General features: G+C 42.1%; 1 protein-coding gene and 1 long non-coding RNA gene across 8 annotated transcripts in view; one reads left to right on the top strand and one right to left on the bottom strand.

Moving 5' to 3' along the window:
* LOC142159169 (uncharacterized) overlaps positions 1-26,615 on the top strand; it is a 64,282-nt gene that overhangs the window by 1,177 nt on the left and 36,490 nt on the right. For 6 of the 7 annotated variants that reach the window (XR_012692916.1, XR_012692917.1, XR_012692914.1 and 3 more), the window contains exons 2-4: positions 11,783-11,905; positions 19,939-19,983; positions 25,445-25,500. This is a non-coding gene — a long non-coding RNA (uncharacterized LOC142159169). Of the gene's footprint in view, positions 1-3,558; positions 3,642-11,782; positions 11,906-19,938; positions 19,984-25,444; positions 25,501-26,615 lie in introns of all 7 variants that reach the window. The other variant, XR_012692919.1, reaches the window with a different exon arrangement.
* The window catches only part of LOC142159168 (neural-cadherin-like), a 66,779-nt gene continuing 51,083 nt past the window's right edge, over positions 10,920-26,615 (bottom strand). The window contains exons 27-34 of the mRNA XM_075213824.1: positions 26,362-26,542; positions 25,044-25,210; positions 20,560-20,824; positions 18,632-18,812; positions 16,696-16,949; positions 15,408-15,562; positions 15,003-15,062; positions 10,920-12,169 (exon numbers count right to left, since the gene is read on the bottom strand). Coding sequence (XP_075069925.1) covers positions 11,753-12,169; positions 15,003-15,062; positions 15,408-15,562; positions 16,696-16,949; positions 18,632-18,812; positions 20,560-20,824; positions 25,044-25,210; positions 26,362-26,542 — 1,680 coding nt within the window. The 3' untranslated portion in view covers positions 10,920-11,752. The remainder of the gene's footprint in view (positions 12,170-15,002; positions 15,063-15,407; positions 15,563-16,695; positions 16,950-18,631; positions 18,813-20,559; positions 20,825-25,043; positions 25,211-26,361; positions 26,543-26,615) is intronic.

The raw sequence follows: 26,615 nt of genomic DNA, 5'->3' as shown, positions 1-26,615 counted from the left end.
TCTACACTCATTACCTGCTCCCATTCCTGGTTTCAGGACTCCAAACCTTCAAGCGTTCTACTCCACATTCTATTATACCCATTGTCCTTCTATACTCAATCATCTCTCAGACCCACAAATCATCATTGCTGTGTAACTGGATCACATAGTTCAAGAAAGCACTTTTCCCTTTACAATGTAGCTAGATCGGCGGTTCCCAAAGTGTGCGCCGCGGCTCCCAGGGGTGCCACGGCGCTGTCACTGGGCTGCCCCGCGCCAGCCATAGAAAAAAGAAAGAACACAAAAACTTACCAATCCGCGCGGCGCAAGGACCCAGCAGCCTCCTCTCTCCCGCAGCTGTCACTGAATATCGACGTCAGTGACAGCTGCGGGAGAGAGGAGGCTGCTGGGTCCCGACGCCGTGCGGATTGGTAAGTTTTTATGCAGAGTGAGAAGGATCGTGACAGCGGGGCAGCAGAGGGGGGCAGAGTGAGAAGGATCGTGACAGCGGAGGGGGGCAGAGGGGGACGGGGGCAGCATGGCAGAGGGGGGCAGCGTGACAGAGGGGGCAGCGTGACAGAGGGCTGCAGAGGGGGCAGCGTGACAGAGGGCTGCAGAGGGGGCAGAGTGCCTGGATGCAGAGGGGGCATTTTTGCATCCAAATAAGTATTTCTGTCCTGACCTAAATACTTATTACAATTTTTTGACCCAAGTACTTCTAAAACAGGACTGTTCAGTAATTATTTTGGAGGGGTGCCTTGAAAAAATTTGGAGACTCTAAGGGTGCCGCGAACTGCAAAAGTTTGGGAACCACTGAGCTAGATCAATGTGCAATCTGTGGATCGATGGTAGTCATTACAGCGTCTACCAAAACGCTGACAAGACATACCCCGACATGATGAGTGTGATGCTGTCATTACTGACAGAGTGTTAATCCCGACTGTCGAAAATGAGATGTGAAACAATTGCGACCAATGAAGATCCCGGCAGGGCAAAATTACATTACTTTCAAGCCCAACACTATCATTTGTGCTGTTAAAATAGTAATGTAAAGAACCGACGGCTGTACAATGTTTTTTACAAAATTTTCTACCTTGTAAGCCGGCGCCTCTTTGCATTATCATCTTAACAGCACGAATGATAATGTCGCCCATGAAAGTGACGTAATTTTGCCCTGCCAGGATCTTCATCTTCAATTGGTCGCAATTGTTCACGTCTCTTTTTCAAACAGTCGGGATTAATACTCTGTCGCTAATGACAGCATTGCGCTCATCATGTAGGGGTATCTCTTGGCGTTTTGGTAGACGCAATTAAATACCCAACTCCTGTGGATATCTTGTATCAAATTCCAATTTTCCAATAGATTTTAAGTATGCGTGCAGGGTCTGCTTCCCTCTTGGTCTGTCTGTTAATACCTAGTTTGTATACCTATTGTATTTATTCCTAACTGTAAAACACTGCAGAGTATGTCAGTGCTGCATAAATGATAATAATAATATGAATATTAAAGATTTTTGGGTGCAAATATTGTGTGCTTAGAGTCTTGCACTGGCTCTAACACTAGCATATCTATTAGAGCTCATGCAGGCAAAAGTCACATGGACTCTATGGGGTTGATTTAGGATGTGGGCAGCATGGTGGTGTAGTGGTTAGCACTTCTGCCTTACAGCACTGGGGTCATGAGTTCAATTCCCGTCCATGGCCTTATCTGTGAGGAGTTAGTATGTTCTCTCCGTGTTTGCGTGGGTTTCCTCCGGGTGCTCCGGTTTCCTCCCACACTCCAAAAAACATACTGGTACGTTAATTGGCTGCTAACAAATTGATCCTAGTCTGTGTGTGTGTGTTTGGGCTCAAGATATCGGAGTAAGTCTTGTCGGGGTACTCAGCACCGATATGCCGTACCCCACCCCTTCTATGTACCCTTAGCTGGGAAATGTCAGATAACAGAGGACAATAGCTTGCACTGAACTGCATAGATAATGGTAATACAGTGACAAATATCTAAGAGAACCTGTCATCAGATTCTGAATTGTTCTTTTATTTACTTGTTAAGCAAAAAGAGAACATAATCTATCGCCGAGCCCTCAGCTAATAGGTCCACAGCCGTGTCTTGCTGTCAGAACACTCAATGCTTTCTCACAGGCCGGCTTTCTCTGTACCTCATAGCTCTCTCCTTCATCATCATCATCATCATCAACATTTATTTATATATCGCCAGCAAAATCTGTAGCACTTTACAATTGGGTCTTATTGTGAGGTATCGAGGATACTGGTCCGGGACAACATAAAGCAATAATCCATGCATGCTTGTGTGTTCTTCTATTCTATGTAAGTACTTACTCATAAATAATGCATGTTTGACTCACTTGTGGCACAGCTAATCACACCCAAGTTAATAAAATCTGACAAAAAAGTTGCAGTCTCTAAATGTTGATAGGTTAATATTTGGCAAGTGCTAATGAATTCCTTGTCCTGCCTCTATAGCTGGTATTATTACTGCTGTGAAAACCAAACAATAGCAGTTGGTAATTTACGAGTGAAACTGAGAATACATATGTCTTGTGTTTGTCAATGCCCCTCCTTGTTTTGCACTTGTAGTTTTCTTTTGCAGTCTCCTTTGAGCCCTGTGGCAGCTGTGTAATAGGACAGTTCCCCAGGGTGCCTGGACAAGAAGAGATGCAAGTTTGAATGCATACTTTATTGCCAAGTAATAACCAGAGGCTTTGTGAGATAAATTATGGGCAGGCGTTTCTCCACACAGTTTTCTGTTCATAGCCACAGTGACTACTTGCAGTTGGAAATTAGTAGCAATTTTCTTTGGTTACTATGGAGTAAAAACTACCCTAAATGCCCGGCAAGGGCTGACAACATCTTCCCCTGCGGATTAGCACAAGTTATAGGCCCACAGTACAGCACCTTCAGAATTACTAACATCTTGCCGCTAAGGAAAGGGATGCAGGAGTAGCATACCTCCCATCTTTGGAGCTCTTCAAAATCAGGACAGTCTGTAGAAGGGGGGGGGGGGGCATGGCTACACCCTGGGAGTATGACCAGGGCTTCTGCATCTCTAAGCTGATCCTTACCCTCCCTCCTTCAAAACACTTGCACATTCATTGCCGCTATTTTCCACTATTACTCTTCATAGACAAACTTCATAACATTCTGATCCTTGGATCGAACGCCGGGAGAGAGTCCTTGAATTGGGACTGTCCCATCCAAAGTCGGGAGATGTGGAATAGTATGGCATTATGGCTCAGCAGTATAGTTGTGAATAATTCCTTCCTTAAAAAATCTGATGTGGGATTGATGTTCTGGCCAGTGAGAGCAAGTTAATAACTCGGCAGAAGTTTTATGTACAAAGGAAGCCTCATCCTTACCTCGGGACAATTGCCCACATGCTCCACGCTGAAAGACATAGATTGTACTTGCTGTCTGTGTGTTTGTTTCCCCTAAGAAGCTGTTTGTACTAAGATGAAAATTGTATAATTAATATAGCTGCAACTTGCATTAAAGACATCTGCACATCGACAACACTTTGCTGCATGAATTCATTCTCTATTTCAACATTTACAATGCTAGGTCCATAACAATAGCGAAAGACCCTTGGGCCCTGATGGAGGGGCTGACCAGAGCCCAGTTGTATAACCCTGCACCCTCACTCGGTAAGTGAAAAGAATATATCTAGGCTATCTTATAGATATTTAGACAAAGTGGTTGATGTCATTTCTTGTGTGGTTCTGCACTAGTGTACATGGGTTCAGCATTCTTGTCCAGTAGGCAGGTGAACCAGTCAAGGAGCTTTCTGTTTGGCAGGACTTGGCCTCCTCAGTAAGGTTAAATACTCAGGATTCTTGCCAATGTAAAGGACAGTCTGCTGAGCTTAAGTCTGGGTTCCTGCTCATGAAAAAAGCTGTGTAACTATAGTCTATATTCCCGGGAAAGTCTGCAATTCTCCCAGATGGAGAAGAGAGGGTGGATGAGGGCTGTATGAAGCAACTCACATCATTATAGCCCATCCAAAGCTGAGTGATTATGCCAAAGTGTCATTGCGTAGCAGTTGAGGCCTGTGGTTACATATATGATGTCATTACGCGCTTCGCCCTCTGATGCCACAATATCAGGCGGTGAGCACCATGACCTGCCTACTCTGACTATGTAGAGCACCATACTGTGTCTTCCACAGGGGAGTTCTACATGGTTAAGAAGGATACCCCTGAGGAAGTCAGCCACAGACTGTCGAAACGCATTGGAACTTACCAATATATCACATATATTATTCTAAGTAGCACATTTGCAAAATGTTTTTTTTTTTGCACCTAAGAGGCTCCCACACCTCTCGGGAATACAAATAGTGAGTGGAATTGTGAGCACGTGGGGCAGACTCTTTGCCTTACCATTACACTCAGTGCATAGAGCCAGGAGAGACTAAAAGCGCTATTGGCATCTCCAAAACTCTACATCTACAACTTACATGTGAGTGTGACTATTGCTTTTACTTCATGGAAATAAACTGCTTTTACTGAAAGAAAACTTTGTCAATTGTTAACATAACCACCAAGGGCGGACTGCCCAAGATTAAACTCTGATTGGCACCCACTCAAAACTGCATCCAGATGATAATCTCATGAAAATCATTCTATTTTAATGCACATTTTATTTTTTTATATACTTTGAACCTGCAAAGGGATTTTGTTTGTACTACTGCACTTTGTGCACTATACAATCGTTAATTTTGATCTACTGTACCCTGAATATTTGCTATAGCCACATTCAGTACAACCAGGGCCGTCATTCCGACTGGGCACGATGGGCAATTGCCCGGGGGCCCAGCGGGCAAGCGGGCCCAAGACAGGACTCTTAGAGGAAAGAAAAAAAAAACTTACCTTTTGCGGTCATCCGACCGTGCAGGTCAGTTGGCGATCCGGCTCCCTTCCTGGTCCCCTCTTCCGCACTGCGCTCGCAGTGAATGTCGGGTGTGATGTCATCACGCCCGACATTCACTGCGAGCACAACTCAACCTGCTGGATGCCCCGGCTGTGCAGTGTCTTCAGAAAAAGGCCCTTGCTGTCTGCTGCAAGAGACAACTCACAGGTTAGTGGTTTGGATCTAGCTACACCTCACAGGTCTTCCTGCATTGCTCACTAGGCGGCCAGGCGCTGCACCCGAGCAAAGCCTCCGCCCACTGTCAGAACTCCAGAGTTTGGCCCCACTCTCCTTTCCTCCACCCCACCTCTACTCTGAAGGTTCGGATTATATATATAGATATATATATATATATATATATATATATATATATATATATATATATATATATATATATATATATATATAATCACTTTTTTTTCTTTTTTTTTAACATATATATATATATATATATATATATATATATATGGGCCCCGGTGCACTGCTTTGCCCAGGGGGCCCATAATGTTGTTAAGATGGCCCTGAGTACAAGAATGCTAAGACCTTTTACTGTAGGTGTACAGGTTTTGTTTTTGCTTTTTTCTCCTCTTCTTTATCCCTCTCTTACACTCCATTATCACATCTTTTTGCACCATAATTTTGCATAAACCGGCACTCCCACATACACCCATATTTTACAAAACCACTATGCTTATACTTAATTATTCAGTCACTTCGCAAATGTGATCACTACTTACTTGCCTACGCTAGAGGAATGTCTGGGAGACTCCGACTTTTGGGGAGTCGTCCTGTAATAGTAAGCCACTCACTGACCTCACCCGACCTTCTTACAAAATGGGCGGGACCATGATGACTCATTGCACAGCGGGGGCAGGGCCATGATGACACAAAACTTGTCACATCCCATGCACTTGCTTCTTGGGAAGTAGGCAAATATGACATCACTAGTGGTATTCAGAATTACAGAATTTTGTAAATGCAATTCATTTACCTTTATCAATCAAGTAATAGGTCTTATAAAGTCACATGGTGTAACGGTCTGAGTCCTTACAGGTGCAGTACTGCATTTTCACCACCAGTGGCCACTAAGGGGATCATGTGCTCTAGAAGCAGCTGAGCTGCCTCCCTCAGCTCTAGCTGTTAATTCTGATGACTACCTTTCACAACCAGACTTTGTTGGATTATTGCAGTGCTTGGTTCCCAGTTCTTGTATGCTATCTAGCAATACTCACCTTGTTATACCTAGCTTTCGACTTCGGCTCATCCTGATCACGCTCCTGAATTCTGGCACCCTGACCCGCCTTCCTGCATCTCTGGAATCCTCACCCTAACAAGGAATTTCTGTTACCTGCCTTGCCTGGCCCTTCAGCCACTGAGATCCAATCCTGCTTGTTGTAAACAATAAATATCACCTTAGTTCACCTTAACCATTGTTTCAGCTCGTTAATACATTGTGGACACAAGAGAGCCTTGACATATGGACACAACTGACTAAATCACTGCTGTAAGATGTTTGTTGCACACAGTATACCTGGCACTTTTCCAGGAAGCGAGAAGCAGGAAGCACTGTTAACAGTACTTCCTGTTTCTGCAATGTGTTTGTTTCCCAGTACATTGATGTAAACAGTCCTTGAGTAATTCAAGTCACATTGGGGCTCATGTAGAAATGGATATACATCTAACTTTTGTGTAATCTACAAATTTCTTCTCACGCATGCCAAAATAATATGTATCCAGATTTTGGTGCATCTTATAATTACGAGTACTTAAATCTGGAGTGAGAGCGGGGAATGGCAAGCGCAGGCCGAGGAAAGTTCCGTATTTTTCGCTCCATAAGACGCACCTGACTATAAGACGCACCTAGTTTTTAGAGGAGGAAAACATACACTGGCCCCTTCACTCACACAAAATACACTGGTCCCCACTCACTCACCAACACACACACACACACACACACACACACACACACACACTATATTTTGCAGATGTATATGTCTACAAAATAGCTTGCACATGACAAAATACATTGCTCTTCTCTCCCTCCTCTGTATATTCATTGCTCTTCTCTCTCTCTCCTACTCCAGCGCACACACACACACAATATTGATAACTTACCTTATTCCCTCTGCGCGCGATGTCTTCAGCACTTTGGATCCTCCTGATCGTCCGTCCCTCCGCCTATCTGTGAGGACCTAGCTATCACATGGGATGTGCACCACATGACAGATGCCGTCCCATGTGATAGCTAGGTCCTCACAGATAGGCGGAGGGACGGACGATCAGGAGGAACTGCAGCCTGGCCGGGACTCGCTTCTCCAAGCTGGAAATGTAAGGTTTTTTTTTTCTTTCTTGCCAGCAGTATTCGCTCCATAAGACGCACACACTTTTTCCCCCACTTTTTTGGGGGGAAAAAGTGCGTCTTATGGAGCGAAAAATACGGTAAGTGTGTTTTCGCGTAATTGTGACTAAAGTATTGTTGCACCTGGATGTAGATACACCTGGTCCAAGATACACAATGAGGATGATGGCTATCAGCAACAATGGCTAGCTGCTTGTGATTGACCTCCCCAGCAAAGGGTACTCTAGTGTTGCAACTATTATAGGCTGATTATTTGCATTATTTAATTGACATATCCATGTGGACTAGTGCAGGAAAGAAGTTTGCCTTTTGATTTTTTAAAAAGGGAGACCACAGATGTCTGTATCTCGTTCATTTTGTGTTTGTATGTAATTACATATATCGAAAATGTGACTTTAGCATTTATTAACTGTCCAGACACATTTACTGCTGACACTGTTAAGCTATATCTCTATGCTATCTTGTAGGGTCTAAGTATACACACTTATACCTCTTACATACGCTTGGCACAAATGCTACTGTTGTATTGAACATATGAATGTAAATGTTTGTTTGTTTTTTGCATGAGTCTTTTCCTATGTACATTCAAGGCACAAGTGATTCCAACTCTACATGAGTCTGTACAACTTACCAGGGTGACTATTTGTCACAAAGTAAACCACGTCCATCCATGTTTAGAAATATGGATGCGTGTCATACATTGTATTAAAAACGCCCCTGTGGTAGCTGCTTTTGGATTCTATGAGAATGATTTACAGAGCTACAAATATACTGACATGCCGTTCAAGCACTTCTTTGTTTCTGTGCGATTGTGCTCGTTTCAATGGTAAAGAGCGCAGATCAGCACGTCAACATGGGGACCGCGGGACGCAACTTTTGTTCCATCTGATAGAAGCAGCTGGATAGGTTGAGACGCCTGTTGCTATATATGGGCTAGTCACAGTTTTGCATTTCCTATTGCATCCAAAAGTACGATTTTGTGTTGCAGAATGAGGTTCAGTGAGCTTCAAAGAATGAAGACTGTGTGTTTACAATGACGTTTTCTCTATAGTTAATGTCTTCAGAGACTTTTGAACACCGTACAACCACTTTCCCAAACCTTCACAGGTCCCGAGATTGGTTGTCAGACATTACAATTAATGGCCAAAAGTATGTGCACACCCATTTTAATTAGTGTGTTTAGCCATGTCAGCCACGCTCGTTGCTAACAGGTACATAAAAGCAAGCATACAGCCATGCAATCTCTAGTCAAACATTGCACCAGGATGGGCCGTACTGAAGAGTTCAGTGACGTTCAATGTCACATTGTCATAGGATGTCACCTTTCCAACAAGTTAATTTGTCAAATTTCTGCCCTGCTAAAGCTGCCTCTATCCACTGTAAGTGCTGTCATTGTGAAGTGGAATCATTTAGGAGGAAACACAGCTGAGCTGTGAAGCAGTAGGCCACATCCAGTGCTGAAACTTGTAGCAAATAAAAGCATCTGTCCTAGGTTGTAACACTCATTATAGTGTTCCAAACTGCCTTCGTTCCAGTGATGGGAAATCTTAATGTTACAGCATACAATGACATTCTACAGAACTGTGTGCTTACAACTTTGTGGCAACAGTTTGGGGAAGGCCCTTTTTCTGTTTCAACATGACAGTGCCCCAGTGCACAAAGCAGAGTCCATCAAACAATGGTTTTACCTATGTGGAAGGACTTGACTGGCCTCCGCAAAGCCCTGGCCTCAAACCAGGGCCGTCTTTCCGACTGGGCACGATGGGCAGGTGCCCAGTGGACAAGGGGGCCCGAGGCAGAACTCCTGTAAAAAACAAAACAAAAAAACCTCACCTTTTGCAGTCACCTGACCGTTCAGGTCAGGGGGTGATCCGGCTCCCTCCATGGTCCCCTCTTCCGTGCTGTGCTCGCAGTGAATGTCGGGCGTGATGATATTATCATGCCCGACATTCACTGCGAGCACGGAGGAGCGCAGGACAGTGATGAAGAGAAGGGGATCGGACTCTGAGAACAAGGCGATTGAAAGATAAGTTAAGGGGGATTTGAAAAAAAAAGTGATATAAATGGAGGAACAGAAGCATCGATTTCGCGATGGTGTATCCTTCCACCCAGACACAACAAAAATTACAGCTATCCTGAAACCAAAAAGGGATCTGTCTAACTTCATAAACTATCACCCATCACTCCATAAAGCAGACCTAAAGATCTTCACAAAAGTCTTGGAGACTAGGCTTATCCCTTGTGCATATTGATAAACCAGTTGATTGCGGTGTTTGTATGGGGACGGCTGCCCGAGACTAAGAAGTACTGCGTACTGCACTCGCTGGTTTACCGGTTCCTGACACACGGACCGAAGCTGAGATTCCCTCTTGGAGACCCTAATACAGATAAGCTAATTTTGCACTACCTTCTGGTACGCTTCCGCCTATTACACTGTTATTTGGTGAACTGTGATATTCTGCACACCTATCTCCTTCCCTCAGCTGTCATATTATTGGAAAACGTTGTGGGCTGTGTTGTACTGGTTCAGCCAGCTCTGTTTGAACATTTATTGCATATGCATATTGGGACATTAGAGTTGATTCTCTATACACTAAGTCTGTTATGGTTATCCATCCTGTCTAGCATTTGGATTTAAGAACTGGATTCATTTATAGAGTGTTGGACACCAACCCAGAGACCTAGATTTGATCCTTGTGCTTATTTCAATTGATCCCACTTGTTTAGCCTTATTCTGCTAAACCTCACCAGTGCGCCATCCTTCAGTTGTACCTATCTATTTTATTCCCGGCCCTACCAGCCAGAGTTTTGTAGGAAGGCAGCCTCCTTACGTGGAAGAGGTGGTTATGTGGGTATAGACTTATCTATCTATACAATACTGTTTTGAGCGCCAGTGTTTATATTTTGCATATATATATATATAATATATATATATATATATATATATATATATATATATATATATATATATATATATATATATATATGGGCCCCGGTTCACTGCTATGCCCAGGGGGGGGGGCATAATCTTGTTAAGATGACCCTGCCTCAAACTCATTGAACATCAATGGAATGAATTAGAATGCCGACTACGAGCCAGGCCTTATCTGCCTGACCTCACTAACGCTCTTGTGGCTGAATGTATGCGAATCAAAGCAGCCATGTTCTAAAATCTAATGAAAAGCCTTCCCAGAACAGTGGAGGCTGTTGTAGCAGCAAAGGGGGAGCCAACTCCATATTAATGGCCATGGTTTTGGAATGATATGGTCAACAAGCACATATGGATGTTATGTTCTGGTTACCACATACTTTTGGCCACGTAGTGTAAGCTATGATTACTAACAAATAGGGTTCAACCAAGGACGACCAACCAGCTTTCTGCTTTTCTTTATTGCATACCTCCTAGCCGTCCAATCAAAACAATTGTGACAAGAACTGGTTAAACCCAAAGCTTCAGAATCATGCCTCTAATTGGTTGGCCACTAAAAATTGTGACTGTTGACTATTTGGTATTGTAGCATGTTTACTACAGTGCTACTGAATAAGCTTTATAGCACTTCATAATATGAACACAGTATATATATATATATATATATATATATATATATATATATTTATTTTTATTTTTTCTTTCAATAACCCAAATAGCCCAGACCTCTTCCTGCTTTGGGCAACAATAGCTTTATTTTTTAGAAGTGGAACACATTTGGATAGGGGTTGGTCTTCCATCTCTGCAGCTACTATATATTCCTTGCCATGAATATTTACTTTACCTTCAATTAAAACATTGAGGTCCAAAGTTTGACCACCTTTCTCTACTCCCAATATACAGACAGGCAGAGACAGGTAAGGAGGTTTAGGGGTCTCCCAACTTCAGCTAATTCCTGGTCAAAACATTTCAAGCTACCAAAAGTGTATCTCAACATTTAAACATAAGGGAGACATTCCATTAAGTGCTAATTCATTGGTCTTATATCCCAACCAATGTCCATATATTTTTCTCACCTCCTGGCCACTCTGCTATTGAGACTGTCGGCAGATAGGCGACTAAAAATATATTTGGCGGTGCTGTTCAATAGCAGATTATCCTGGAAAAAGTAAGAGCCCCTTAATCGTTAACTAAATGATAACAGACCTCTGACACCTTTGTCTGTCCTCCTCAATGAACCTATTAAGGAGATTCGTAGCTGCCCGGTCTCAAATACGTGTCATTGTTTCTGACAAATTCCTTACATCTTTAATTTACAAGAACAGAAAACCCTTAATGTTTACTTCTAAGACACTCCTTTATTTGTCCTATATTAAAATAGTAAAAAGTAAAACATTTATTATGAACATGTAAATATGATGTTTCCTAGCTACCTTTGAACACAAGCGAAATGAACAAAGATCCGGATCACTGTCTCATAGAAACATACTTTCTTCTAATATGTTTAAAGCACATTTCATATAAAAAAAATCCTACGGTATAAATGAATGTTGCGCTTGTAGTTATGTTTCCGTGTCTGTCGTCTGGTATAGATTTCGGAGTCTGTGAAACTTTGAACCCCATTCACAAAGGTATTCGTAACCAAAGTCTTCATCGACATTGGAAGAGTATAGAGAACTGAGGCTCCCAGCTATTGAACCATTGCCTTCAGTAGAGTAAGTATGAAGCACATCTGGTGGGTGGCTTATCGTATCATTATCCATGGCCCAAACCATTTGGGACATGTACTGTTGAAAGTTGGGGACACTGGTCTTAGTGTGAGCCTCTTCGGGATGCACTGGTCCTCTTGATTTATCTGCATTGAGTAAATGGCCAAAACTATGACACAACTTTGAAGTTCTGGGCTCATTTGAGGTAGAACAGAGCTGGTGGGTATTTGCTCTGATTGGTTTTTTTAGTTTCTGTAGGTCATATCCATTCTGAAAAGAGAAACACATGGGATCAGTTATATCAGATTGTTATGATTATATTTATCATTTTCTTGTTATGCTCCTCCGTTAGGTTGAAGAGATCAGTTACACATTTAAAGCAACATATTAAAAAGGTACAGCAGCCAAAATCAGTGAAAGGGTATATTTACTAAACTGCAGGTTTGGAAAAGGTAGAGTTGTTGCCTATAGCAAAAGTGCATTCTACAAAATGACAGCTAGAATCTGATTGGTTGCTATAGGCAACATCTCCACTTTTTCAAACCCGCAGTTTAGTAAATATACCCCCATTTCAGTTAATGACCCCAACAGTAATTGGCAACCTTGCTGTTTTTCGTCAGTTGGGGCTGTACAAGAATGACGACAAACAAATAATTACAGAATACTGAGAAGTTGATTGGGAAAAATAAGAGAATTTAGGAAGATTGCTGGTTATTATTTCAGAATTCCTTCAACATTCCAGGGGTTCCAGATCTTCTCATAAATAACGATGTGCTTATTGAATGCTACAGTTTCACAGCAATAGTTGAAAGGCTCACAAAACCTAAAATACAAGTTGTCCAATATTAAAGATCCTCTATCTGTAATAATTTCAGTAGCTGATCAGATTGTGAGCATAGATGTGTTTTCCTAAGAACACCAGACTTCTCAGCTGTAACCCTACTGAAGGACACTGCATGACCTCTGAGTCTCAGATCACAGTCAACAACATCTCCAGTTCAGCCATTATTGTTGGATATTTACCTGGAAATGTTACAAGGCGCCCTTTCGCAATATATATTCAAATTCACAAAACTGATGTTCGCTAAAAATGCAGACGGTTTTCTTTGGGGGGGGGGGGGGCACAAATGCTGTTCACAATATGAATGACACATTCAAAAACAATCCTAAAAGTGGTCATGGCTGTGTTAATGGTAGAATTTGGGAATATGTCCTAACGTGGGTGGAAACACCTGGGCACAATGTATTATTTATCCCTACTGTCACTGCAGCAGCTGGGTGCTCCTGGCAGAAGAAAACATCCCAGGATTGGATGTGAGCACCACATCATTGGTTTCCATCCCCCTTTAAAGATGATTTTCAAGATTTTAAATAGTAAAAATATATGACATTAGGGAAACAGAGAGAGGTACTTACTGTATATAAAACCAGAATCCACAATTTATAATATACAGGGTCTTATTTACAAAGCGCAAACTAAGAGTGTGCTTAGGCTCACAGGGACCTGGAAAATCTAAATAGGAGCAAGGTGCACCTTCTCCACCTGCCACTGCCCAAATGGTGTCACTAAAACTATGGGATAAGAGTCAATCTCCGTCAACTCAGAGCTGGTAACAAAAAACAAAAACGTCAAGGTTTTTTTGCCGGGTGAGAACTGCTGTATGTTCTTTTGCAAACCATGGAACACCTTAAAATTACTCCCACTTCAACCCTTTATCTAATTTTTTGAAAACCGGGCACATCTCGTTCCTCCCAGCTCCTCTTATCGACCAAAAACACCAACATCTTACACCACATAACCATGCGCTTTGGTAGAAATCCAGGTCCACCTGCGCAAACTGAGGAGCACAGGACCGCCAAAGAAGATTTTGGATAATGCCTTGGAACGCCATATATAAACACATATGTGTGTGCATGTATGTATATGTGCAAAAACTTACTAAATCTGTTACTAAAACAGTAGTAAACAGTCCTTATTTTAATAGCTGCTATGTAATCAGATGGATCTGATCTAATGTACATTATTCATGAAAAATTATCAAAGAAAGCGTGGACAAATTATAAAAGTTATTTGTAAATATTTCTCTACATTTATACTAATGTGAAACAGGTCAACTATTTTAAAAACAAATATTTGGACCACTAGCAAAATCACTTTTGTGAATTTGAATACTAGGGGCCTGATTCATTAAGGAACTTAAATAAGAAACTTCTTAATTTAAGTTCCTTAATGAATCAGGCCCTAGTTGTACACACTTCCCTGGTGGCACATGTATAGATCATCATCACCATTTATTTATATAGCGCCACTAATTCCGCAGCACTGTACAGAGAACTCATTCACATCAGTCCCTGCTCCATTGGGGCTTACAGTCTAAATTCCCTAACACACGTGCAGACTAGGGTCAAATTGTTAGCCAATTAACCTACCAGTAGGTTTTTGGAGAGTGGGAGGAAACCGGAGCACCCGTGCTGAGAGGCAGAAGTGCTAACCACTTACCCACTGTGCTGACCATATAGATCCTTCCCAATGAGGGTTACTTATTAATAAAGTATGCAGAAACCAAGTAGAAATGCACTTAGATTGATATAGTGCATATGTCTGATTAAATGCTGGCCATGAAGCTTTCTGAATCTTTCTCCCTCCGTCTTGCCTTACATCATCATAGGGCTAAAATAACCATATGGTTCCGCTACTATTGTACCACTCTATTTCATGCAATTGTAGTAAGTGCTGAATACGCCAGTCTCTGCCAGCTATCATTTATCATGTGCCCTGAGTTTACTCCACCCACGCCTGTGCACTCTCTATCATGTTCATAGTTGGCCGTGTGCTCACCTGGTCACTCAGATCATGCAACTCAGGGTTGGCCGACTGTCAAGGGGCGGAGTCACAGCAAAGACATGAAAAATGGCTGCCTGCAGAGACCGGCAAGCTTGCATTTTCAGCAGGTATTTTGGGAAAACTGCTCCCCTGAAACATAAAATAAAGCCACAGCCTGGTTGTTTCATGAGGTGCAATCAAACAAACAGATTTTTCTTTAGGTAGAAATAATTTAAAGCAAATAAATATTCAGGTAGAGATGAGGCAGTGTCTACTTACAGTAACTCTTGTGTTATGGTTGGTTACTGCTCCACTTAGTCTGTCTGCTTTCTTCCAGCGCTGAAAATAACAGCAAAGTGTCCATTGCTCCTCTGTGATTTTTCACTTGTTAAAGTTAAAGGGCAGCTGTCATCTGTGCACAGTGGTGGCAGCTATTGTGAGTTACACCAATACTTATCATCATTATCATGATGCAGCCTATTTATTTACGAGGAACCCATAGCTTCTTGCTGAGCTGCATTCTGATGACTAGTAGTTCAGATAACAAAATAGCTGCCGTGATGGGTTCATTAATGGCATTAGTATATTGACACTGCGCAATATAAATATATGCATCATGCTTTTTATTCTTGGTGTACAAGGATAATTACTCATTACAGAAAGCAGCTGTATTATGGTCCATACCTGGTCATGTTCTCCTCCCCTCTCTTCATTATACTTTAGGACATTTGCCCTCATGTCCTCCCACCTCTCATGCTCTGCGGGTATGTGGTAAACCCCTCCTTTGCGAAATTTCGACCTTCCCCATTGACTCCATACTGTGTAGGAGACCAACAAGGCTGCAATGACAGGAACATAATTTACCGTTGGTGAAGGACGTTTCAGTGTTTTGCACATTTGGGTGAAATGAAACTGCAGGGAACTTAATTCCTGAAAATAATTGTTATTTATGTTGCATATACATAGAACTTTATATAACAATTAAAATATAGTGAGATCAGGAGCTGGCAGATAATACATGACACAGGAGGTGAGAGGCCCCTGTTCTTATCAATTTACAGTCTACGTGGAAGAGATGGCACACAGAGACTAGAAAGGGGTATACTCTTGTCCAGTGAGGTGCAGGAGTTTACACAAACCCTCTATTCTATGATCCATTGAACAGGTACAAAAGGAGACAAGTGATCTCACTTCTCATCAGGGCATGTGCGGAGAGCCTGAAGCAACAAATATGAATGACAACAGGATTCAGTGCTGTTGTTTGTTTATATGGGTGGCATGCGTTTGACGTCTAGACAGTTACTTGGTAGACTTTCAGAAAATCGACAACATTAGATCGACAATTCAAATGTTGATAGTATTATATTGTTAGGGTTAGGGATAGTATTGTCAACCTAATAATTCTGTCTGCTTTTCAAATGTCGACCTTCTAATACTGTTGATGTCATTTTTGTAGACTTTCCAACCCTGCCTATATTATGTTGTCGACCATATAATGTCGACCATGTAACTGTCGAACATATGAAACGAACATTTCCCACAGTAAAGTTCACATAAATACTCTCATTTTCATGGCTAATTAGTCAGTGTTTAGACCAGGGTTTCCCAAACCCAGTCCTCAGGGCTCCCCAACAGTGCAGGTTTTCTGGATCACATCTGACATAATTAGAACCACCTGTGGATCTGTTACAATGTGTCAGTCAGTAATGATTACACCTGTGCTCCAGCAAGGAGATATGGAAAACCTGCACTGTTGGGGAGCCCTGAGGACTGGGTTTGGGAAACCCTGGTTTAGACTAATCAACATGTGATGGGGAACAGATTATAGTTGGGACAGATAGTAAATTTATTCAGACAATGATGGTATTTGACCGTGCTAATGGCGCCCTGTGTGTATGGACCGATCTGCCCATGTATGCATAGTGACTAACAAACTGTGTAGTACAGCTGTATGGAATGACTGGCATCTCACCTATGAAGATCAGGAGACACATGCTGATGGCTAAGATGGATCCTGAGCTCAGACCGACAGTCCTCCCTGTCCTGGCCTGGTTGTTCTCGCAGGTACGCCCCTTGTATCCATTCTTGCACTGGCAGACATATTTGTATTGGGAATGCACCACACAAGTGCCCCCGTTCCTGCAGCTCCATGTTGTGCAAGGTGATGGGTGACACTGCTTCTGTCCTGTCACGTTATTCATCACTTCAACTTTGTCTGTTGGGCATCTGAGGAATTCAAGTTACCAGCACAATGTTGGATAAAATGGCTTTGTCACCAGGAGTCAACATTTCAACTAAGGTCTCGCCCACACACAGCAGAGGCAGCCATATTGTGGGCTGAATCAGCAGTTAGTCAATAACTCTCTCTGAACTAGTGACCTCATTGAGCTATGAGGTATAGAGTGCCTCATGTCTTAGTGATGTCACCAGTTCCTACTGATTTAATAGAGCGCATTCTCATGAACATAGTTTCAGCCCACAAAATGGCTTCCTCCACATGTTGGCAACAGATAGACTTTAAAACATACTTGCCTACTCTCCAGAATTTCCCGGGAGGTTCCCGAGACTCCCGGAAGAGTAGGCAAATCTCCCACATTCGCATTGAATGGAGGGGGCGGGGATTAACGGCGTCATGAAGCCCCGCCCTCGCTATTCAATGCCGTGAATTTTGGCATTTTATAGTGGGGGCAAGGCTATGGTGTCTTAAAAGTTGGCAAGTATGCTTTAAAACAAGAGGATTTTGTCCAACTACTAACATACAGTGGTTACTGTACATACACTGCCAGCAGACTTATATAAAAGTGTAACCTGCTATACAAGATGTAGTGTAGGTTAACCCAAAACTTACATATACTAATCAGAGTAAAGTGCTGGTCCTATTATAAATGTGTGTGTGGGGGGGCGATGCGTCTACCTATTGACACTATCTATCACAATTATAAACAGAAGTAATATCAACATTTTAAATATTGCTTAAAAACAATAATATACATAAATGGTCATACTCATGTGACATTAAATAACAGATGCACCAATCACACTGGATTAAATATGGAATTAGCTTTTTACATCTATATGTGGGATACTAGGGTAAGTAAATATACTCTGCATGTATAGTAACATGCTTAAGTACTGCAACACTGGAAGTGATTTATGAAGCTTAAGACGGTGAAGGAGCAGCCCATGATCCTGCCTAGTGTGGGTGTGTCCAGATTTCCACCAAGCGCTAGGGTTTGCGAGCAAGATGACGGCATATTTGAATTGCTATGTATAGAGTATGTCCATCAATGCTTCTAGGTTTACAGAGCACTGCAAAAATGAGACTCAGTTTTGCGGATTACTAAAATGTGATGAGAGGTGAGAGCACAACTGTAGGTACAGCCTTTGCGGAGGAACACAACCATATTCACTCTGCAAAAACACTTGAATTTTGAACCAGGGTGGAGATTGGCCCTCGTCCTATACTTCTAGCTGCACTATGACGGAGAAGACATTTTCTATGTGCACTTTGCCCAATCTCCTCTCCTTCCCCAGTCCAGGTTTGTTGTACTCCCCCCCCCCCCCCCCCCCCAGTCCAAGTTTGCACCCCCCCTTCCCCAGTCCAAATTGATAGGAGTTATAGTAGCGGAGGGAGCAGGAGATTAGTGTTAGTGGTGTGAAAAAATAAGTATGTTCTCCCCGTGTTTGTGTGGCTTTCCTCCGGGTGCTGCGGTTTCCTCCCACACTCCAAAAACATACTGTGTGTGTATGTTGGGAATTTAGACTGTAAGCTCCAATGGGGCAGGAACTGATGTGAATGAGTTCTCTTTACAGCGCTGCGGAATTAGTGGCGCTATATAAATAACTGATGATATTGATGATAACATTGCAACAAACAACTTTAAAACATTTTTGTTGGCGCAATGTACCTGCATTCATGTTTTCTCCATAAATCGATGCAGATGAGATGAGATGGACAAGGCTGGCTCCTGCACACGTCAGTGTGACATCCACTGCTGATCCCCTGCCAGCTGACCACTGAGCCGTACTCATTCTCCTCTCCACCTAGTGGCAGCACGTACCCATTGACCCGTAGGTCGCGCAGGCAACCTGTTCATACAAACGACAATCTCAGAACTTTCACTCTCTTGGATTGTGAAATACAAACACTCACCCAGCGAAGATCACTGCTGTTGTTGCTCCAGTCTGCAGCCCAGGAACATTATATTCCCAGCCTGTTCCAAGACTGATGAAATGTAAATAAACACTTCTGGGTATAGCATTGTTTGCACACACCTAAAAGCAAAGTTCAGCCAGTATTTTTGGAAGGTAAATTAATAACATACACTTTATTAACTGGGAGTCAACACAAATAAGGATTACCCAGTAAGCCATTTGAAACAGACACATAAAATATTGTATAATGTAAAATACAGGAGTAATATGTGTCCAATAACCCCCCCTCCACCTCCACACACACAATATGGTGGTTTGCTGAGCTGTAAGTATTGTACAACACATGCGACTCATTCTACATAAAATAAGCTGAATGAAGATACGTTTAAAGCGTATTATACAGTTTAACAGGATCATGTGGTAGATGATGAAGGCCGGCGTGATAATGATTTTATTTTAAAAATAAATAATTTTAACAAAAAAAGAAAAAGCCCTGCTCATAGCCTATGCTTGTAGAGGTAATTTCAGGGGATGAACAGTGTGGGCTCCCATGAACAAGCAGCTACCGGCACTAGTGTAACAGTGAGTCCCCTCTATCATAATGTCCGAACTAGCCCATTCAACATGGGCTAGTTCAGACACAAAAATGTGCCACCTCTAGGAAAAAACCGGCCAGTGCTGAAAGACTTAGGGCTCTTACCACGCCACTGGAACGGTGGATGTGGGGTAATTGACATTAATGTGTTGTTTTTTTTGCTATACACTACTGGCCCTTGCGCCTTGACAGCCCGAAAACTGCTTGAGTAGAACTACAAGTACCAGCATTGATAAAATGTATAAATGAACTACATTGTATAAATGTAACTCATTGTGGTTAGTGGCGAGGCGTTACATGGGGTCATACCACTACTAGCCAATACAGAGCGGCTTTCCTACTCTCTGACCAATCACAGAGGAGCCTGTGTGTATTTAATAGAAGCTGACAGGCAGTTCTGTTTGCCATTCATGTTGCAGCTCCGGAAGAAGCAGTTCCTCATCAATGTGTTTTTTTTTTAATCAGGTGGATTACAGCTGGAAGAAAGAAGAGGACTCCCCATGGATTTAGGTAATAAATGGTTAAAAGACGGTATGTGTGGAAGTGTCTGTGTTTATTTCAGTGTATCTTTTACAGGTGCACTACAGGTCTCAACGGGCATGCTGGTGCTTGTAGTTCTACAAGTGCCAGCTTGCTCTGGCAGCCATGGGCATGTTGGCACTTGTAGTGCACCTGTAAAAAATAGACTGTGGCCAGTTCTTGCTGGGACCATTTGTGCACCAGCAAAAAAATACATTACCATCAACTATCTCGTTATTACCCCACATCCACCCTCCCAGGAGAGTGGAAAGAGCCTTAGGGGTATATTTAATAAACTGCAGGTTTGAAAAAGTGGAGATCTTGCCTATAGCAACCAATCAGATTCTAGTTATCATTTGTTTAGTACATTCTAAAAAATGATAGCTAGAATCTGATTGGTTGATAAAGGCAACATCTCCACTTTTTGAAACCCACAGTTTAGTAAATAAACCCCTTAGTGTTTTCTGCACTGGGTTCTTTTCCTTAGACAGGTGACCAATCAGAAGCCAGCTGTTCTTTGAGTCAGTGTGTTCCATCCATATTACAATGCTCCACTGTACCACTTACCCTGAAAATCATTCTCTGCTTGTTGCGGCACGCTGTTTCCTAGCAAAACACTTGATGGGTCAGCATCAAAAAGTCTGTTTTTTCCCATAACAGATGTTACTTCGCGAACACCTCCCCCTCTGTCAATACGTAACGTAAACACATTGCCATAACGCTCCAGGATCAGAAGCGTCCATTGCCCATGATCTATTCGCAGATCCGGCAGTCTAATCACATGATTCCGCTCACCGAAGTTGAAGTAAACAGCAAAATGCCCTCCAGCAACCTGCAGGAGACAAAAACACATAGACAATATAATGTTATATGCAAATATCAGCTACACTAGTTTCAATGTCAAATAGTAAAATGACACGTGAATAATATAATACACATTGAATAATGTACAGCGCATGAGTGGTGTGAATCCTTGTATAAACAGCTGTAAAAGATATCCTTATTTTTAAAAACCTCTGACATCACATCATAAAGATATTGGACCTGATTCATTAATGACATATACTAAGCGCAATGTAAGTGCGTTTTAAAAGGCAAGTAGATCGGATATATACGTATGCTCGAATTCAACAAAGAGTGAATATGAAGAAGTTACGTGCATTGATGAATACGGGTGTAGCTCTGCTCTTCTAGACAAGACTGCAAAATATGCACAAACATATGTAGAATATAAAATCACAAAAGAACGCACAGAAGAAAAAAAAAACCTATTCAACTAATGTCACCTGTTAATAATATAGGCATTAATGATAAAATATTAAAAATTGTAAAAAAAAAGTTGAGGCCGGGGGGTTATTTTTTCTCCCAATGAAACACAGTTATTAGGATGTTCTGACTGTCTACTCTACATAAAATAATTTTTTACAGTCACTCCTGATTGCAAACACGGCTGTCATCACTAATAATCAGCACTTAGACTAGACCTGGAGCTGGAGCAAGAGATACGACTGAAAAACAAGTACCTGAGAGACGCCGAGAGCTTGAATCAGATGCTGCTGCGTGCGGTCATTGGATTGGAACGCTCTTACTGTACATTGACTAAATGCCACTTTCCCACCATGTTCCCTCCCTGAAATCGTAGGCTGTAGTAAGTGTTCTTTGCGCTCGAAGATGAATTAAACATGGCTGTGTTCTATGGTGTATGATCCGGTTCTGGACATGCGCAGAGTAATTGTACGGATTATAAGTAAAAATTTGACGTTTAGATCCCTTGAATCGGGCTCAATATGTTTTAATGTAGTGGTCATGTTAGGACATTTCTTGTCCATGCTAGAAGACACTGACAGACATAATATACTTCACATTTGTTCATGTGCTGTCTTTGAACAATACAGCTCTTCTCCTTCATGCATGTTTTTGATATTTAGCTCAGTCAGACGTTACACTGACCACACATACACCCACCATCTGCCCTACACTTGGCTCCGCCCCAGCCCTGCACATGGCCCTGCCCCAGCCCTTCACCTGGCCCTGCCCCAGCCCTGCACCTGGCCCCGCCCCAGCTCTGCACCTGGCCCCGCCCCAGCTCTGCACCTGGCCCCACCTCAGCCCCTCCCTCACGCTGTCTAGGCTGTTGAAAGCCTTATTTATCAATAAAGCCACAATACAAATAATTCTGTGAACGTAAATTCAGACTTTTACATGTATTCTCCACCATACTCTACTTAGGGATGAACCAAGACTGGTCTCCCTACACCAGCGCATCTAGGGCTCAGTGGAGTCTCTCAACGAGAATGGAGGCCAATGTTCAAGAGATCTAATTCATATGAGTTAGGGTTCTCTGCCATTCTTGGGGTTACCTGTTACATTGGCTCAGTTATTTCCAGGAGGAATTGGCCTCCCTTCCATAATGTGGTTGTACACAAAGATCAACCTGGGAATGAGTAGACAGCCGATAGGTCATATGACCCAGGGTACTTCCCTGACGTTTTGAGCGAACACACTCTGTGATAGCATTGGGAGATGGCAACTAAACCTTGCAGATCTCCCTGGGAGGATGCCTCTGCTAGGATATATAATGATCCATAATAATTTTGGAGGGCTTCCTTGATTCTCTCCGGGTTCATAGTGATCACGTCCTCAGGGGTTTTAAGGCAAAAGACATTGTTGGCAAAGAGTTGCGGCTAAAAGCTTATTAGCCTACTAGCTAGGTGGAAAAATATTATTCATCCACGTAAGCACCCTCGCAGTAGCTGGAGAAAGAGCCAATAAAAGTTAATATCTTCTATTAGCCAGTGGTGCAGCCTGATTTCTTGTTTCAGTCTATCCATATTCTCCTGTAACTAAGCTTGCTGTTTATTGTAGGAGTTTTATATGTAGAAGATAATTTTATCAAGGGGCACCTCATATGCCTTATGGATGATTTACATGTATGAAGGTCTCAGGATGGTGTTGAAAAGAAAGATTCCATCTCTGATCTTAGACCCATAACATCGAAAATCCATCAAAAGTGACTCATTGAAATACCAATGTGAAGCATTTGAGTAAGAGGGATGAGGTTTACTATGACTAGACCCTGAACCAACCAAGTGCTGGTATATTTTACAAAGTTTCAGATAAGGGGCTTTATTGATTAAATCTCCTAAAAGGAAAAGTGGTGGTTTTGCCCAAAGCAACCAATCAGTCTCTGGCAACATTTAACTCAAAATTATTGTTCCCAAAAATACAGTGATATGTGATTATTTATATCAATATAGGCTGAGGGGGGTGGGGACGGCGGTAGACTGGACCCCTCAGATGCCTACTAACAAAGTGAAAATACACAGTTACCAACAGCAACCAATCAGCAATTGACTTTGAATGTTCTAATGCAGAAAAATATATGAGGACATGGAGATTCCAAATGTAAATGATGATATTATTAATGCGGACATATATAAACAACATTAACTAATCTAAAATAGCAGGTGTGAAATCCCATTATGACCATTAGGAATAAAGGGGTTTGTGTTTCAAGCTTGATGCCCTTCACTAGTTTTCCAGTCAATCATCAAAATTAGATAAAGCACATATTCACAATTTGCCTCCGGCTGCGCTGCAGCATCTTCTCTGTGGATGCTGATTTGCCTTCTCCAGATCCTGCCTGCAAGGGGTTTACTTCTCATCGTTGAACTTGGATTCTAATCACCTGTATCCGGCCCTTGTAAGACTGCCTCTTCCAGCAAACTGTACCAGTTCATCATTTGTCTCTGCTGCTGGTCTCTCTGAGAAATCCCTGTAATCTGATCCTGTTTGTTCCCTGGTATCTGACTTCTGCCTATTCCATCATCCTGCACCGTTTCTTGTAAACCAGACCCTGGCTTCATTTGACCTTGCTCTTGTCTACTCCCTGTCATTGTTGTGGATCTTCCTGCTTCTGACCCTGGCTTGTCTGACCTTCCTTCTGTCTGATTCTCTATCACAGATTAAGATACTGGAATGTACCTGCTGGCGTTGGCACGGCTCTAGTGGGAGTCTAATGTGCCTCTGGTCTTCTCCAGGAACCCCCGCAAGGAGGTATGGGTTTCACTGTAGAGACACGCAGGTCACGGCCCTCCCACAGAGCCGCCATCGAGATACGGAGAATAAAGGGTGGTCAGTCTACCCAGGTCGGCAACATGTGAACAGCAGGGATACACAGGGGTATCCAGAAGGAGAAGTCGCAAACTAACCGGGTCGGTAATGTGAAAACATTAGAAGTACACAAGGAGGATCCAGAAGAGTGTTCAGGTAACAGGTAGAGAACAAATACCAGGTGAGTCAAACGAAGGAGAGATCAGGAGAGTAGTAAGGAAACAGCTGAGGTCATATGCAGGAAATCAAATAAGCAGGATGCAACTGGAACGCTGGAGCTGGGGGACCCAATACTCTGGCACCAGTACGGTGCCAGAGGCAGCTTTAAATAGATAGGAGCACCAATGATTGCCATCGGTGGTGCAGCGTCATCGGCTGCCGTCGGAGCTTCCAATAGAGTCCTGTTGCCTAGCAATGGGACGCTCATGTGCGGAAAAGCCCGCACAAGAGCCGGAAGTATTGCGTCTGGTTGCCCGGCAATCAGACACAGCAGGCTCACTGACAGAAGAGAAGAGTCTGACATTCTCCCATGGATCATCCAGTATTTCCTGCTCCAGTGACTAAACCTGGTAATCCCGTCTCCTTGTACCTGCACTTCATCTACTATACCTAGACACCAACATTCCCTGCTCCAGTGGATAAACCTGGTAATCCTGGTATCCTGTGACTGCAGTCTTCCTATTTGTACCCAGTCTGCAGCTTCCCAGCTAACCTGGTAATACTTCTACTCCTATGGACTTTGCTCGCTGTTTAACCATTGACTGCACCTAGTTTTACCTGTGTAACCCTTGTTTATGATAAAGTCACTCTGTTTTCAAGTACAACGACTCTCTGTGGAATTTTTACTGGGAATCCAGACACACATGAATGTAAATGTTATGGAGAAAAAATGCCAAAGCGTCAAGAGGAACCTAACTGGCGGGTTCCACATGTCTCACCTCCAGCCGCAAGAAAGAAGATCTGTCTTTTGAAGCCAAGTGGAGAATAGTAGAAGAAGACACTCGAGTACGAACCATGAGTTGTATGTAAGTATTGTGTGGGCTGAGAGAACGATGGATTACAAAATGAGCCCAACTTCCTCTCTCAAAGGTCCATTCCTGTAGAGCTGACAAAAACGTGACACCATTATAATCGAATAGTATAGACAAGGGCCACCTATTTTTAAAAAGGTTTCTACAATTTATTTATTGTTATGGAAGAAGTTAGTATCTTCTTATACCCAGCAAGTGATGTTAAAGAACAAGTAAAGCCATGTTTGTATATTAGCATATAGAAAAGCCTGTGTATTAATGTGCTAAATAATACTCCTGAAGTAACGCGTGCATTTATATTTCACTAGATCTATCCAGCATACTCTTGTCCTATCCCTTGGAGAAAGCAGCCATTTTCAAACAGGTACTTATTCCCATGCAACATTTCAGAGACTAAAGTTTGTTTGAATGACTTCACGGTCTCCTCATTCACAGCTATGTTCCAATAGTATCACAGCAAAACTGACACGCTATGTTTTATGATTTTAACTATTTCTCCCTTATTAACAGCACTGTGTCCTTGATTTGATGTGGGTGGAAATAGATAAAGGATAATTTCACCTTATAAAGTTTCTCTATTTCAAATATGTATAACCTAGCTGTCAAAATTAGCTTTTAGAGGCACAAATATTACATGTAGAATGGTCCTTTATATAAACCTTACTTTTTTTTGCATATTCTATATTTTTAAAGGTATTAAAAAGAAGTAAGGCAAACAGTTGGGGGATAAATTAGATAACAGGATGTTGGGAAAATCTGCAAGTGGAGAATGGTTTTCAGGTCTCCACATTACTTATTCTAATATATAAAGTAAGACATGTTTCATAAAAAAAAACTTACCAACACTACAATGGAAAGTCATAATAAAACTGCACAATTTTTTTCTTTTTCCATATATGAAAGTTTTGCTTTCAAGGTCTTGTTGGTAATATAGATTGATTAAATAAAATGTTTACAGATTAGTTCATAACATTCAAAAAACAATGCCACAAGATGGTAGTCATTATATTTTGAAAACTATAATATGAGAGGGAAATTTTTATTTAAAATAAGCTGCTAATTAATCATTCCCATGAATGGAAATTTGCTAAGCTGTAAAAATGCTGAAATTGTGGTCATGTATGACCCGGCTAGACATGTTTAAAGGGATGTAGCTAAAGAAGTGCTGAAACTATGAGGGAACATAGTCTCTATATATTCTTATGTGTATTTGACATTTCCTTACCTGAATCACAGTGTTCCCCATAGTAACCTGGATGACAGTCACATTTAGCAGAATTCCATTCACTTATACAGAATCCATGACCTCCACAAGGGGGCGATCCAGTGATGCTGCACAGCTCATCAGTTATAGCACAGCCTGAGGCACTGTGCACTGACTCCACAGGCTGCTCCAAGTCACAGACCTCAGGAAAAAAAGCAAACAGCGCGAATTGTTTGAGTTTGTTAACAAATTATTACATTTAACACTGAATTCAA

The sequence above is a fragment of the Mixophyes fleayi genome, chromosome 5 (assembly GCF_038048845.1).
Source record: "Mixophyes fleayi isolate aMixFle1 chromosome 5, aMixFle1.hap1, whole genome shotgun sequence".
In the NCBI taxonomy this organism is placed as follows: Eukaryota; Metazoa; Chordata; class Amphibia; order Anura; family Limnodynastidae; genus Mixophyes; species Mixophyes fleayi.
Note: the sequence above shows the minus strand (reverse complement) of the source record. Positions and strands in the feature narration are given on the sequence as shown.